The following is a 14277-nucleotide window of genomic DNA, read 5'->3' on the forward strand; positions in this document are numbered from 1 at the left end:
CCAGTTTTCCAAAAGGAAATTGTGTTATAAAGGGTGGATGAAGAGGTTAAGCTGGTGGACTGTGGCAATCAGATTTACATTTTCCAGAGACACTATGATTGAAGGGGGCCAAACTAGAGGCTGAGAGACTGTGTGGTAGCCAAGAGTGAGATGGGGTGGCTGGCTGAGGGCAGAGACAGAGCAGAGGATATTGAAGGGCACTTGGATAATGCCCACATCTTGCAGAGGGTCTGGAAATGGAAGCTAAGGGGCCAGATGGTAAGCTCACTCCATCACTGATGAATGAGTTTGAGGTGATTGGGTAAGAGGTGAGGGAATAAAGCCACCAGCAGGCTGTCAAATACTGACTGTACTGAGGACAGGTTCCAATAGAAGTTATGATTTATTAGAGGAACACAGTCAGTCCCAGGGAAGGGTGGGCACAGGAAGAGCTCCCAGGATCCAGGGTAGCCTGGCGACCACCTGACTCCATCAGTTCAGATGGTCCCAGTCGGCCTTTCTGACACCATTTGAGACAGCATCCTGGGCTCTGCTTCAGCTTTCTGCACCTTGGGTTGCTCAGGCCAGTCTCTGCTGGGCTGGAATCTAGAGCGGTGGTTCTCAATCTTCCTAATGCTGCAACCCTTTAAAACAGTTCCTCGAGTTGTGGAGACCCCATAAAATAATTTGTTTCTACTCCATAACTGTTAATTTTGCTATTGTTATGAATTGTAATGTAAATGTTTTCTGATTGTCTTGGGTGACCCCTGTGAAATGGTCAATCAACCCCCAAAGGGGCTGAGACCCACGGGTTGAGAACGGCCAAGGCTGGCCCATGAAGAGAATAGAACCCTGATGATGCTGGTCTCACTCTAACTGTCTGAAGTCACGTGGAACATCTGCTGAAGACTCTTCCTCCCATCCTCAAATCCAGACTTCAGTGAGTAAGTCATACCAGGACACTGGACTCTGACTCAGCTTGGCCCAGCCTGCTCCAGAAGCAGCACCCTACTCCTAGACACTACTTAGACCAGCCCTCCCATCACTCAGATGGAGATGCTGAGACATGGGGAAGGAATGGCTTACTCAGACCCACCTAATCAATGACAGAACCTGAGCTTCAGTCCAAGGTCTTCTATGATCCCAAGTTTTTCCATCTGTCCTTATGACTATTTCCAAGCTCCAAGACCATGTGTCTCAGATATTCTGTGGACTGATGCGAAGAAGAAAAAGGGCTTCCTAAAAGGCAAAGACGAACAGGAGGCAGAAGGATGCAGAATGCATTTATTGCTCTGAATTCTACAAGAGGCATGAGACAGGATACAGGCAAGCTGTCATGGGTTTTAGAGAAGACCATTTAAATGAGAAGGCAGTCACTATGACAACTGCAGAAACAGAACTGTAGTTTCTCAAGGCTGCCTCCTGCTGGTTCTCTGAGGAAATGCAATAGAAGCGGATCTATGTTTGCCACAGCATCAGCTAGGCATCTAACAGGACCTCTTATCTGGGAGGCATCCCTAGCCTGGGATTCCTTAGTTACAAGAGATGAGCTGAGTACTCTCTTTCCCAGGGCCTAGGGACCTACTAAGGTCACCCATCTATTTAAATGCACTCCATTCCAACCTTGACTCTATCCCATCCTGACCCTAGCTTCCCCTAGCCTTACTCGGGGTTTCTAGATCATCCCGATATGTGGGTAAATCTGCTGATTACCCCCAGATCGCATCATCCCTTACCTTTAACAACATCCTGGGTGTTTTTTTTTCCCACCTATATATATTTGCACCTCATCTAACTCCAGCACCCCTTCCCTAGGCTCTGAATTCTGAAGCTGATGTTCTGAACCTTAAGGAAAAACCACAAAACTCAGCTATTCCCCGAGTCACTCTTGGGAACTGAATTCAGAGTCACTTAAGTTTAGGGAACAGACACCTCAAGGTCACCGGGTACAGGCATGAGCCAGGCCAGAGATGCGAAGAAAATGAATTTAACAATGCCCATTTTTCCAGGCATAGTACAGACACCATATTGGCATAGCCCCTTGACTTCCCACCTAGGTTTATTTGTATCGGAATTCAAGCCCTGTGAACCCCCCTTCACCCACCCCCCTCACTTTCTAATACTATGGAGTGAATTTCAGGAATCCTCAGAGGTCAGGAGTCAGCTCCACCCAATACCAGAATCTTCTCTATGCATCTTGGCCATGGCTTGCATAGACTGCAACAGGACCCCTTCCCAAATAGTTAATACACCCTAAACTAGGGTAGCCATGTTAGACTGCCATCTCATCTCTCCTGGGTTTTGAAAAAATGTAAAACTAGCCATCAATGAGCCCAGAAAAAGCAGGGGTCTGGGACTCCGGAGACCCATGGCTCCAGGGAACTTTACACTCTGCTCTGCCCTGGCCATAGAGATATTCTAGACACCCCGAGCCTAGGGAGAATCTTCCAGCCCCTTCTCCCCAGAGGGTCCCGGCAGGGCACCTTGAGCTCGTCTGAGAGATCTCTTTAAAGGTCACCAGATAAAAATAGAGCTAGCCTGAGGAGAGATGGAAAACAGCTGCTCCTGCCTGGGACTCGGTGCCAGGAACCGATGGTCAAGCCAGGGCCCGGGCATGGGTCATGGTCTAGGTTCTTTTCAACACACGCTTCGGTTGCCAGGCTGCGGAGAAGAGCGTTGGAGGACAGAGCATGGAAGCCTCCCCCAAGGAACGCGTGTATGGAAGGAAAGGAAAGATGTTGGGAGACTGCATTGGCCAAAGCTAAGGGGCAAAGACAAGAGGCTCTTCCTCAGAGCCATACAAATAAATGACAAAGCCAAGGGCTACAACCCAAGTTTGACTGACAAGCCCCCCAAGCTCAGAGCTCTCCTTCCCTGACCTTTTTTTTTTCTCTAGAGCTGTTCAATGGGATCAGACCCTTCGGATCTCGGTGCTGGGGTTCCCCCAAGCTTAGTGCCTCTTCCGGCTCGACCCTCCCGGGGCGGGGATGGAACTTTTTAGGTGGTGCAGGAGGCCTCGGTGGGGAGACTACCACGCTTGAGCCTCAGGCTGCCATTCCAGCCCCGAGGACAGATGTTGTAGCCGAGGATGCCGGGCGACTTAAGCCCAGAGTCCTCAGAATCGAGAGACACGTCGGAGTCTGTGGGTGAGCGGCGGTATGGAAAAGGCCTGACCGGCGCGGCTTGAGGACTCCGGGGACTAGCGCAGGACGAAGGCCCGCCGGGCAACGGGCTCCGCGGGATGGGGGCGAAAGCGGCTCCGCGGAAGCTGCCGGCTGGGCGGGCTGGCTGCGGAGAGCGCATGCGCGCGGGCGGCGGCGGCGGCGGCGGCCCCTGCGGCGGGGAAAAGGGCCGCAAGGTCTCGGCGGGAGCCGGCCGCGGGGAGGCGCTCTTGCGCCGGGCCGCGTTGATGATGTTGCGCGCTAGAAGCGCCTGCAGCTGGCGGCTCGGGGGCCGCGCCTCGGTCTCCGGTCGCAGCGGGGAAACGGAGCGCTCGCTCCACGAGGGGGACATTGGTGGAGGCGGCGGCAGCGGCGGAGGGCTGCTCATGCTGCTCCCGCGGCCCGGCTCCCACGGCCCCGGACTCACCCAGCCATCCAGGCTGCTAGGGGGCCGGGAAGCGCCCGGCGTCCAGGGCGGGGACGTGGGCAGGCTCTCCGGGCGGTCCTGGGGAGAGAGCAGAGAGGATGGGGAAGGGTTTAGTGTCAGGTCCTCCAGAGCCAGGGTTTTGGAAAGGATGAGTATGGTTGTCCATCATTAGGAGAGAGGAAAGGAACCCAACAAAGTTAGGTAGTGCTTAAAGTAAAACAAGGCAGGTGGTTCAACTCAATGCGGAAGCTTTTAAAGCCTTTGCTATCTGGGGCCAGCCCCTGCTGCTTTGGAGACAAAAACTCACGTGAAGGAACATAGCGTGCATTAATACGTTTCTTGGAGGGAACTGCTAAACAAAATACCATAAGGAGAGATGGGAAAGATACAGAAAAATGTTAAGGAACGGGGCTGGCAGGCACAACGCACACAGCCATAGGGACGTGGGAACAAGTCTTTTTAAGTTACTACTTCCTATATCTGTTCAGAATTTTAAACCATACAGTTGCATTAACTAGTTTAAAATGTAAATATCTACCTTGATGTTTATATTATTTTCATATATAAAAGCATTTTTTTTTTTTTTTTTTTTTTTTTTTTTTGAGAAAGGATTTCATGCCGGGGTACTTGGAAGCAGAGGCAGGAGATTCTCAGTGAGTTCGAAGCCAGCCTGGTCTATAGAGTGAGCTCTAGAGCAGCCACGGCTACAGAGAAACCCTGTCTCTCTTCCACCCCTCCCAAGATTTATTTTATGTATGAATGCTCTTTCTGCATGTACACCTGCATGCAAAAAAAGGGCATCAGATCCCACTATAGACATTTGTGAGCCACCATATGGTCGCTGGGAATTTAACTCTGGACCTTTGAAGAGCAGCCAGTTCTCTTAGCCACTGAGCCATCTCTCCAACCCCAAGAAACCCTGTCAAAAACAAACAAACAAAAACAAGAGAACAAGGGGTGTAATTAGCAGTCCAGTGTATTCTTCCCCACCCACCAGTGTCTGTGGTGTGTGTGTGTGTGTGTGTGTTTCAAAAGTGGAGGGCTTAGGAATACACACACACCTTACTTAAACTGTCCAGCTGTTTACCCATATTCCACCTTAAACTATCCAGCTGTTCACCCATATTCCACCTTAAACTGTCCAGCTGTTCACCCATATTCCACCTTAAACTGTCCAGCTATTCACCCATATTCCAGATATAGTCACTTGCTCTCTTAGTTGAGTCCATGTTCACTAGCAATCATCCATCCACCTCAGTCCTAAGCTATAGGGTCCAGTGGGTGACTTCACCACAGTCAAAGTCTATAGTCACCCAGAAGACACATTCTTTGACCCAGACACTCACCTACCAGTTATCCTTCCACCCAGCGGAGAACTTTGTCCCTCCCAAGCAAAAGAAACAACAGAGACAGAAGGTATATATTCTCCAATCACAAGATGAGTCCAGCCTCAGTGTCCTCTCTAAAAAGGACCACTGGGGACAGTCAGGACATTCCTGGTGGCATGTGATGCTGTAGGGACCTTTTCAAGGATATCCAAGCTTATGGGGAAACAAGTTAAGAGTCAGCACAAGGCCTCAGCCCAACTTTATTCCCAGGGTCAAGGCCGTATGTGTTAATTCCAGCCAGAGTCCCAGGGAGCTGTTCTGTGTGTGTGACACATCCCAGCATGCAGCCAGGTCACCTGAAGCTTATGGGGAAGAGCTTCAAGGAAGGCCTCTACCCCAGGGTAGACAGAAAGGACCAGAGGCTGAGACCAGAGTCTCAGATCCAAAAGCCAATTGCAAGGGCCCAGGTATGTCCCATTACATAATGAATGCCACCTTGAGCTCATGGTCCAAGCCAGTCAACACACATTTTGTTGTTGTCTTAGACACGGCCTCTCTATATAGCCCTGGCTGTCCTAGAGCTTGCTATGTAGACCAGGCTCACAGAGATCTGCCTGCCTCTGCTGAGCTCAAAGGCATGGGCCACCATGCCTGGCCCTAGTTAATGAGGCTGGAGGAGCTATGAGAACTGTTTAAAAATCTCTTTTAAAAAAACCTGTTTCTGTCTTTCATGGTCACCGGGGACTGCTAGATCCAAGTGGAAGGAGTGATCAGACTCAGGACTGTGACGTAAGTGTTCATGGCTCAGACATGGGCTGAAATGTGGAGGTGAGCCAGGCCTGACTTCATGCTAAGTGCCGTGTTTCAGGATGGACTGTGGGGGTGAGGGAGGGGGGGAGGTGGAGGGGGGAGGTGGAAGGGTGAGGGGAGGCGGGCAGAGGATGCATAATACAGAAAGGAAGAAGAAAGCAGAACTTTCCACTTCCTGCAGAAGAGCTTAGTGCACTTATTTTCAAACTCCTTGAAAATGCAATGTGTGAAATTGAGAAAGTAGCAGCCGGTCACCCTAGGTCCAAAGTAGGGTCTATGCACCATGGGGTGGAGATAAAAGCTGAGCGGACCATATGGCAGTGTCAGAGGCCTCGGAACTCCCAGGGCACCTCCTGCAACTGAACAGAAGGGGGAAACGGGGCCAGAGACCGTCAGAGGCCTTGCAAAGTCAAGGAACCAGCCTTCTCTACCAAGGGAGCCAGTCAGGGTTAGTGATGAATGTGGCACACAGTCAGTTTAGATAAAATGGGGAGGGGGAGGGGACTAGAGGGAACTGGAGAGTGAGTGTTCTGGTGGATGACATTTCAATCCCACTTATTAAAAGAGGGAGGAGGAAGGAAGGAGGGGTAGGCAAACCAGAGCCAGGCATATTGATGGACATCTTCCATACCAGTTCTTGGGAAATAGAGGCTGGTGGATCTCTGTGAGTTCAAGGCTAGCCCAGTCTACCTAGCAAGTTCTGGGTCAGCCAGCTCTTGTCTCAAAAAATAAAAAAAATAGAGAAATAAAAACAAATAAACCAAAAAGCAAACCATAGAACTAGGCAGGGAAGCTCATGATTATAGTCCTAGCATTCAGATGGCTGAGGCAGGAGGATCATCATGAGTTCAAGGCCAAACTCAGCTACAAACCCTATCAAATAAATAAATAAATAAATAAATAAATAAATAAATAAATAGTCAAGACAGACAGACAGACAAACAGATGGATGGAACCCCAAACCAATTTGGGCCATAGGGCAGTGTTTTTTTTCTCTATCCTCAACGTGATCTGGGCGACTCAGATGCAGGAAAGAAGGGGAAGGAAGTGCCCTCTTCTCCTAAGCAGCACATGGCTGACACCTAGCAGGTTCAGACACACAGCAGGCACAGTAGCACACATGGACACAACCTCACTCCATCCACACACAGCAGCTGAGCCATCCCACTTTGCTTCCAGGCCTGAATCAGGGAAGAGAGGGGGAGTCCCACCTTGCGGCAGCAACAGCGCAGAAGAAAGAAGCAAGGCAGATTTGAGACAGAGTGTATTGAGAACAGGAGGCAGGACCAAAGAGTTCAGCCCTCGGCAGGAGCTACAGGATGGAAGTGGGCTCCTCCACTGCCAACCCTCCCGCCCTAGGTGCAAAGGAGCAGGGTCTCCTAGAGGCTGACTCTGTACTGGGAGGACCTGGCCTGAAGGAATCAAGCTCACTCAGTTTCCCCACGCATCCCCCTCTTCTGTGTGGAAGAGCTCACTGACAAGGCACCCCTGTTCCCATGGAGACAAGCCTAAAGCTCAAACTGCGCACTCAGCCAAGTACGGGCACCGCCTCCACCACCCCTGCCCCTCTGGGATCCCAGAAATAGGGCTGGGAAAGAGGAAGTGGGTGGTCCTAGCCTCAAGTCTTGGGAGGATTCCATCTAAGTGTGTCTGTCTTCTTGTATCTGTATTCTCACCCTCCCCCAAAAAAGAGGCTACTTCTGGGGGCGTGTGCGTGTGTGTGTGTATGTGTGTGTGTGTGTGTACCACATCAAAGGGAGGCAGGGAGTGGGAGATCTTAGGCTACCTGACTCCACACTCTCTGTATAAATGGAGAAACTGAGACCTGAGATGCACATTCAGTTAGAATCCAGAACTAAGTCCAAGGCTTTTCTGAGCCTCTTCTGAGCTACTGTGCCATGTTCTCACTGTTACCATCTGATCCCAAGCTTAAGGTGGCCCAGCCCAGGCTTCTCTGACTGTAGCCCACTGCAGCAGCTCCGTGCGGCCCTACCTTATCAGGCCATTCTCACGAAACGCTAACTTCCTGTCCCTCAGCAGCAGCCCATCCACTTTCTTCCTATATGACAGTGTGCTTGCTTCTGAGGCTTATCCCATGGTGTCAGCCTGTGCTCTCAAGCTCCAGTGATTATCACCACTAGAAGACCCTGTGTGCACGGGAAAACTAAGGCCTAGAAAAGAGAAGTGAATTGGCCAAAGCTCCCCAGCAAATGGGACATGTGGGTGAGTCTAGGACACCCCTCCGTTGCCTCGCCCTGGACCTTGAACCTTTGCATCCAGGTGGCCTCTCTTAGTCAGAGAGATCTTGCCTGAGGTCAGCATGTCACCAAAGGGTCACTTGCCTAACAACATCCATATCTGCATAGCTTTCTAAAAGACACTCTTCTCAGGGTTCCCCGGGGATGTCCCTCGCCCCAGAACAGTGAAGGCAAGGCAGTTGGAAGCAGGACTGAGGTCTGGGCCCAGGAGTCTCAATCCCTGTGGAGAGCCACGTCCTGGAGAGGGCACGGAGGCAGCAGAGTCTCAGAGAGAAGGAGGACAAGCATCAGAAAGGAGTGGTGTGCTAAGTCCACAGGCAGCAGAGGACTTGGGAGAGGAGGTGGAGCCAGGCAAAGCTCTCTGAGGCAGGAGAGAGGAAATGTCCAGAAGGCAGAGGGGGGAAGAAACACCCTGTGAAGGCGAGAATCCAGAAGCGGGAAGCCAGAGGCCAGGAGCCTGAGCCCTATGAGTAAGGCACACCCAGAGCTTGCAGATTCATAGGTGTCGGAAGGCTGTCTGTTCTAGAAGTCCCCATGAGGACACCTCTGGGCTTTCTCCAAGCAAGACACTGCCATCAGAGTCTCGTCCCTGAAGCTTGCAAGGTCAGAGAAAGACTCTCTGCTCATTGGGACCCTCTGAGGGTCTTCTTTCTCCATGATCCCCTCATCACCCTGACATGGCATCTAAGCCCCTTTGTCTACAGCTCAGAGAGGGGAGATGGTCCACCTACAGTCACACATCTGGTGTTAACACCAGACCTTGAACCATGGATGTCCATCTTCCTCACTAAGCCCTGAGCTATATCCTGCCCAGTCTTCTCCCTGGCCCTCCGAGAAGGAGACAAGACAGGCACTGGGATGTGTTACTTGAAGCAGAAGGAAGGCTTCCACACCTGCGCCTCGATCCCAGCATTCCTGGTGGAGAAGGAAGGCCTGGGGGCCTGCTTGGCTCGAGGAGACCACGCCCTGGAGGGAGACACGGGGGAGATATCACTGCTGTAGGTGGGGCTCACGGCAGTGGGCTGAAGGCTGTCATGGACTGGGGCAGTGTAGAAGCCTGGGGAGGAGCGGGAAGGCCGAGGCAGAGCAGGAGATGATGGGAAGCCTGCTCTGGGCAGGTTGGGCACCAGGTCCAGGGAGCTAGGCTTGGCTGGAGAGGCAGCACGAGGTGAGACAGTGCGTGACGGAGTGCGTGATGAGGTGGCACGTGACGAGGCCTTGGCAGGTTCCTTGACCGGCGACAGAGCATAGAGTGAAGGCCTCATCTGGTATGGCTGCTGCTTGGTAGGCTCAGGGCGCAGGACTCCATTCTCTGGCAGATAGCCGTGGTAGAGAGAGGCAGGCGGAGTCCGCGCTGGGCTTAAGGATGCCACTCGGAAGCCCCCAGGGGCATTAGTGGTGTACTTCCAGGATGAAGGCAGAGACATAGTAGGTGAAGGGCAGCGGGCCAATTCAGCATGGCCTGAAGAAGATTCTATGACGTATTTCTCCATCCGTGACTGGCGGCGGGCATAGAGCTCAGCCCCCTTCCCTGAGGCCTCTGAGAGGTTCTGGTTGGGTTTGGGCTTCGGCTTGGCTTGGATACGGGGTGACTTGAGGCAGGAGGCCCACTCCGGGACAGTCTCCTCAGATGCCGCAGGGCTGGTCCTGTCCCGAGCTATTGGCTCCTGCTGGAAGTTGGAGGCCTCAGCTCCCAGGGCAAAGGGCTCTTCTTCCAAGCCCACCTCCCCGTGGTCTCTCTGCCTCCGCTTCTCATCAGCTGTCTGCACTAGGTCCAGCAAGTCTGGATTCGGGGTCACCTTGGGCTTCTCTACGAAAGTGAACATTGATTTCCGGCTGCCTCGGCGTGCCATAGATTCTTCCAAAATTCCTGTCTTGTTGGCAGGGGCTACCTGACCTTTCAAATGGGGAGGCTTGGGGTCAGAGCTGGGATACAGAGTAGAGTAAGAGGGGGGAGACCTAACCCGAGAAGCCACAGGGGCTGTTGACAGAGTCTCCGCATAGGTGGGGGGTGGGGTGAAGTTTCCTAAGGGCCGTCTCTCTACAACTGGGCTTCGCTGCCCAACCAGCCTCCTTTCTACCATAGGACTGCGGGACATTATGTGTCTCTGTGGCTGGGGACTCCTATCCGCCATACTGCTAGCCGGGGGAGCCCAGGTCTTCTCTCCAAAATGTCGTCTCCCCATCATGGGGCTTTGCTCGATATGACTGGTAGTAGTCCCTGGTGACTGGATCCCAAATGGCCTGGCGGTCCTGTTGACCACGGATGCAGGCTTGGCTAGTGTGAGATGAACTTCACTATACGCCTTAGTGGGCGTGGTGACAGCTGCACGTCCAGGCTCCTCTTGTTCTGCTGATGCCACTAGGGTGCTAGGATGCATGTCAATGAGCAGGGAGCTGGACATAAGGTCGGCTGCTGGTGGCCCAGAGCTGGAGAGGGGAGTGGCTTCTCTAGAGAAGGTGCTGGTGGCAGATGAAGGAGCTGACACCTTGTCAATCAAGTGAATGCTAGACCTCACCTCCTCTGCTGGCACCGCGGGCTGCCCATCATCGGCACACGGAGTGCTGGGTTTGGAATCAAGTGTGCCGTTCGTGGGACACTGTGCCTCCGATGAATTCTGTTGGACAGGGGTGATGGTTGCTGGGGGGTTCTGATTGACATCAGCAGTGGGCTGGTTGTGGTGACTGTTAGAGGCTGGTGTGGTGAGTGTGGCATTGGGTGGGGAGGGGTTCTGGTTGACATCTGCAGTTGGACTGGGTACTTCAGTTTCGGGAGGGTTTGGTGAGGACTGCTGGGTCTCTCGGCTCTGGGACAGGTGTAGCCCGTTAGCTGTCAGCAGGGCTGCGTTCTCCTTTAAATAAACTACCAATGGTACTTCTTCCTCCTCACTGGCAACCTTCTCCAGGTGCCGCAGCAGACTGGCTTCCTCTGAGTACCCCTCCATGATGTGGCCAGGGACCCCTCGGCTGGGGCTTTGGGGGCTGGGGTGCTTTGGAGAGCCGGGCTTTGATGGAGATGTAGGATTCACACTAAGCCCTGGGGCATGGCCTGTGGGGCTTGAAGGATGCCCTGTTTGGAGGGCCTCTTGGCTGAGCTTTGATGACCTCTGGCCTCGGCTCTCCAAGGTAAACTCATTCACCCTCTGCCTGCGCTTGTTGAAGAGCTGGACCCCTCGGGAGTTGGAGCTGGGAGGGGTGGTCAGCTGGGCTGCAATCTGCTGGCTCCTCGCCTTGGCCTCCTTCAGATCCTTTTCAGTGAAGCTCGTGCTTCGGCTGAATGCTGCAGAGAGGATACAGCCTGGTTAGCAAAATCATACAGACAGTCATTACGCCCTCTTACATCTCTTTGAAATCTGATCTTTACTCAGTTTCCTAGAATCAGAGGTCATGAGGATTCAAGGGTGAGGCTGATTGGCTGTCCAGGATAGCCTGTCCATCTCTTTGGACTACCCTGGAAGGTTGCTAATACAGTACTTCTCCAAATGAGCCATAGCTCTAACTACATTTCCCATGATCCCTCTGGCCACTGGCCACTCTCACCCCACCCCCACCCCCGAGAGTGATTCACATCAACTCTGTCTTTCTTCTGCACTAAAGGAGGGGAAGAGAAAGGAAGGCAAGACCAAGTAAGGCCCCATATATGCTGGGAATATCCTTTTCCCTGACAGCACGCCTTCCCCGGAGAGACAGACCTTCCTGTCTCCTATGTATCTCTGCTTTTCCTGCACAACATTCACCACTGTCCAAAATCAATGTGTTTGCTGATTGATCATCTGTCTCCTCACCCAGCACAGTTTCAAAGGCATCGCTTGACATGTTTACCTTTCTGACCCCAATCCCGAGAATAGTGCTCGACCTAAAGATTCCTAAATGTGCAAAGTCCAGGACACCTTATGTATGTATTTCTGAGGGCCCTTTATACTTTCAAGCTGAGAGTTTGGCCATTTGCTTGGTATTTTATAGAAAGGTGCTACTAAGCTTTAAGGCATTTCAAATTTATCATTATTGGTGTGGGGAAGTGTGTACCATGTTACACACAGGGAGGTCAGAGGACTATTTTGTCAGGGCTCATTCTACCTTCACTCGGGTTCTGGGGATCAAACTCAGCCACCAGGTTTGCACAGCAAGTGCCTTTACCTGTTGAGCCGTCTCATCTGCCACTAAGACTTCTTTTTCTGAAAACATGTTAATATGCAGGGCATGGTGGTATGCGCCTTTAATCCCAGCACTTGGGAAAGCAGAAATAGGAGGATCTTTGTAAGTTCTAGGCCAGCCGGGTCTCCATAGCAAGCCCCAGGACAATCAGGACTACAATAGAGAGACCCAGTCTCAAAAAATAAATAAATAAAAATAAAAAGGTTAATACACCTTATTTCTAAAAATAAAAACACGAGAAAGTAACCATGTCCCTGCCCCTGACTATGACACATCAAATCAAAAGACCACACTGCTGGTTTCTACATCCTTCCCCAATTTTTTTCTCTCCTTTTTATTAAGATAACTATTTACAACTTTGTACATGCTAACATAAGCCAAGTGGCAGACACCCTTGACTAACGTCAATGCTCCCTGTGTTCATTCATCTTGTTCTCCCAAATGCCCTGAGAGGCAGCCATTGGTCTGGGGTGCAGAAGAGAAAAGCTGGGTGAAGACGTTCAGAGATTCCTGACAGACCCAAGGCCATACAGCTCTGGGTGGCAAAGGTGGAGTCACTCCACAACTGTGCTGAAGGTCTTTCTGGAGAAAAGATTCGATGGGACATGGCAAGGACAGAGGTCACTGGTCAGCCTCCTACTAAGTGAGGTAATCATTCTGTCCGCAGTGCCCGGCTGGCACGCACTTGGTGCTCAATGCCGCTGAACAATGAATGAATAAACAAACAGATGCCTGAACAGATGAGTCACAGGGAGCTGGAGGGATCAGCCTATGACCAGGGTCACAGCTTACCCAGTGGCTGAGAAAACCCCTCCCCCACAGTGGGAAGCTAATTAGCTCTTGAGGAATCTGACCCTGCCCTCCCTCCTAACTCACCCTAATTAGCCCTGGCCCTGACAGGCTGATGGGTCTCCAGGGACACTCTTTCTAGGCATCTTGCCAGCCTGGCTCAGAGTTCGTGGACTCTGAGAGATGAAACTGCCTTGATACAGGAGATTGGTAGTCCGCCATGACCCCATTTTATAGATAGGGAAACTGAGATCCAGAGAGTATCTCGGGGCAAAGTCGACTGGCCCCTAGGCAGGAGTTGGCAGAGAGGTCCATGGAGGGCCGGTCTTTGTGTTGTGGCTCTCTGGCTCCACCCTCCCATCTACTACAGGGGTGGTAGCTTCCCCCTCATGCCACAATGACAGCGCATAGTCTACCCCACCTGTCCCCCTCTATAAAACATGAAGGCTTTAGCCAGACCACTGCCCTGGGACAGCTGAAGATGAGGTTTCCAGACACGCAGGAAAGCCTTTAGGAAATGTTTGGCTCATGCCCAGTCTCCCTCTGTTCGAAACAGGTCTCCTGGCCCAAAGCCAAGTTCTCCGGCTGGGCCATCCCTATGATCTTGGCAAGCTCTTATCCTCTACCAGAGTCACGGGCTCCTTAGCTGAGAAAGGTTTGGGAGCTGCTGTGAGCTCCTAAGTACAAGGTGTCTGTCACCATCAGGGAAAAGGGCAAAGAAGGCTCATGCTACCCCCAGGAACAGCAGGCTACTGAGGACCAACCCTGCTCATGGGGGCAGACATTACCCAGTCTTTATCCTGCAAAACTCATTTCCCGCATAGCCTAGATCAGGATCCTGAAAGGTACACATCAGGGGACTCTGGAGAAGCACCACAGAGTCTCAGCAGCTTGGAGGTGGCTGTCATGGTACAAGTCTCTGAACAATTCTTGCATCCCTAAAGCCACACCCCTACATGTGCAAAACTTATTTACACGCCCAGCTGGCATGGGCTGCTGACTTGGTGTGCTTCTGCCCTACCCCATCCCCAGCCACACCAGCAAACAGCTTTCCCTTTGCACCCTGACAGTCCTGCAGAGAATCACAGGGGCAAATTCATCCTGTGTGCCCCGGGATACAGAGCCCACCATGACCAATGTTCCTTCTGACACACTTGTAGCAGTTGCAGCTAGCATTCATTAAGTACATGAGAAAAACCAAAAGCAGGAACCGGAAGCTGAGCTATCCAACAGCATTGCCGAGAGCCAGGATCCCACAGAGTAAGGCAGATAGAAAGTGATCTGGTGCTTGAACATCCATGCCACTCCATGTCCCTGCACACTGTGGCTTCCTCCTTACTTTCCTGCTTCAGGACCAGTCCTGTGTGCCC

General features: G+C 52.1%; 1 protein-coding gene across 2 annotated transcripts in view; it reads right to left on the reverse strand.

Annotated features, from left to right (window-relative positions):
* Nucleotides 1-2112: 2112 nt before the first annotated feature.
* Nucleotides 2113-14277, reverse strand: part of SYNPO (synaptopodin) — a 33457-nt gene continuing 21292 nt past the window's right edge. The window contains exons 2-3 of one of the 2 annotated variants that reach the window (XM_080920076.1): nt 8857-11243; nt 2113-3645 (exon numbers count right to left, since the gene is read on the reverse strand). In XM_080920076.1, the coding sequence (XP_080776202.1) occupies nt 2977-3645; nt 8857-11243 (3056 nt within the window). In that variant the 3' untranslated portion in view covers nt 2113-2976. Of the gene's footprint in view, nt 3646-8856; nt 11244-14277 lie in introns of those variants that run through there. The other variant, XR_013975106.1, reaches the window with a different exon arrangement.

Source organism: Micromys minutus, assembly GCF_963924665.1.
Source record: "Micromys minutus genome assembly, chromosome: 8".
NCBI classification, from domain to species: Eukaryota; Metazoa; Chordata; class Mammalia; order Rodentia; family Muridae; genus Micromys; species Micromys minutus.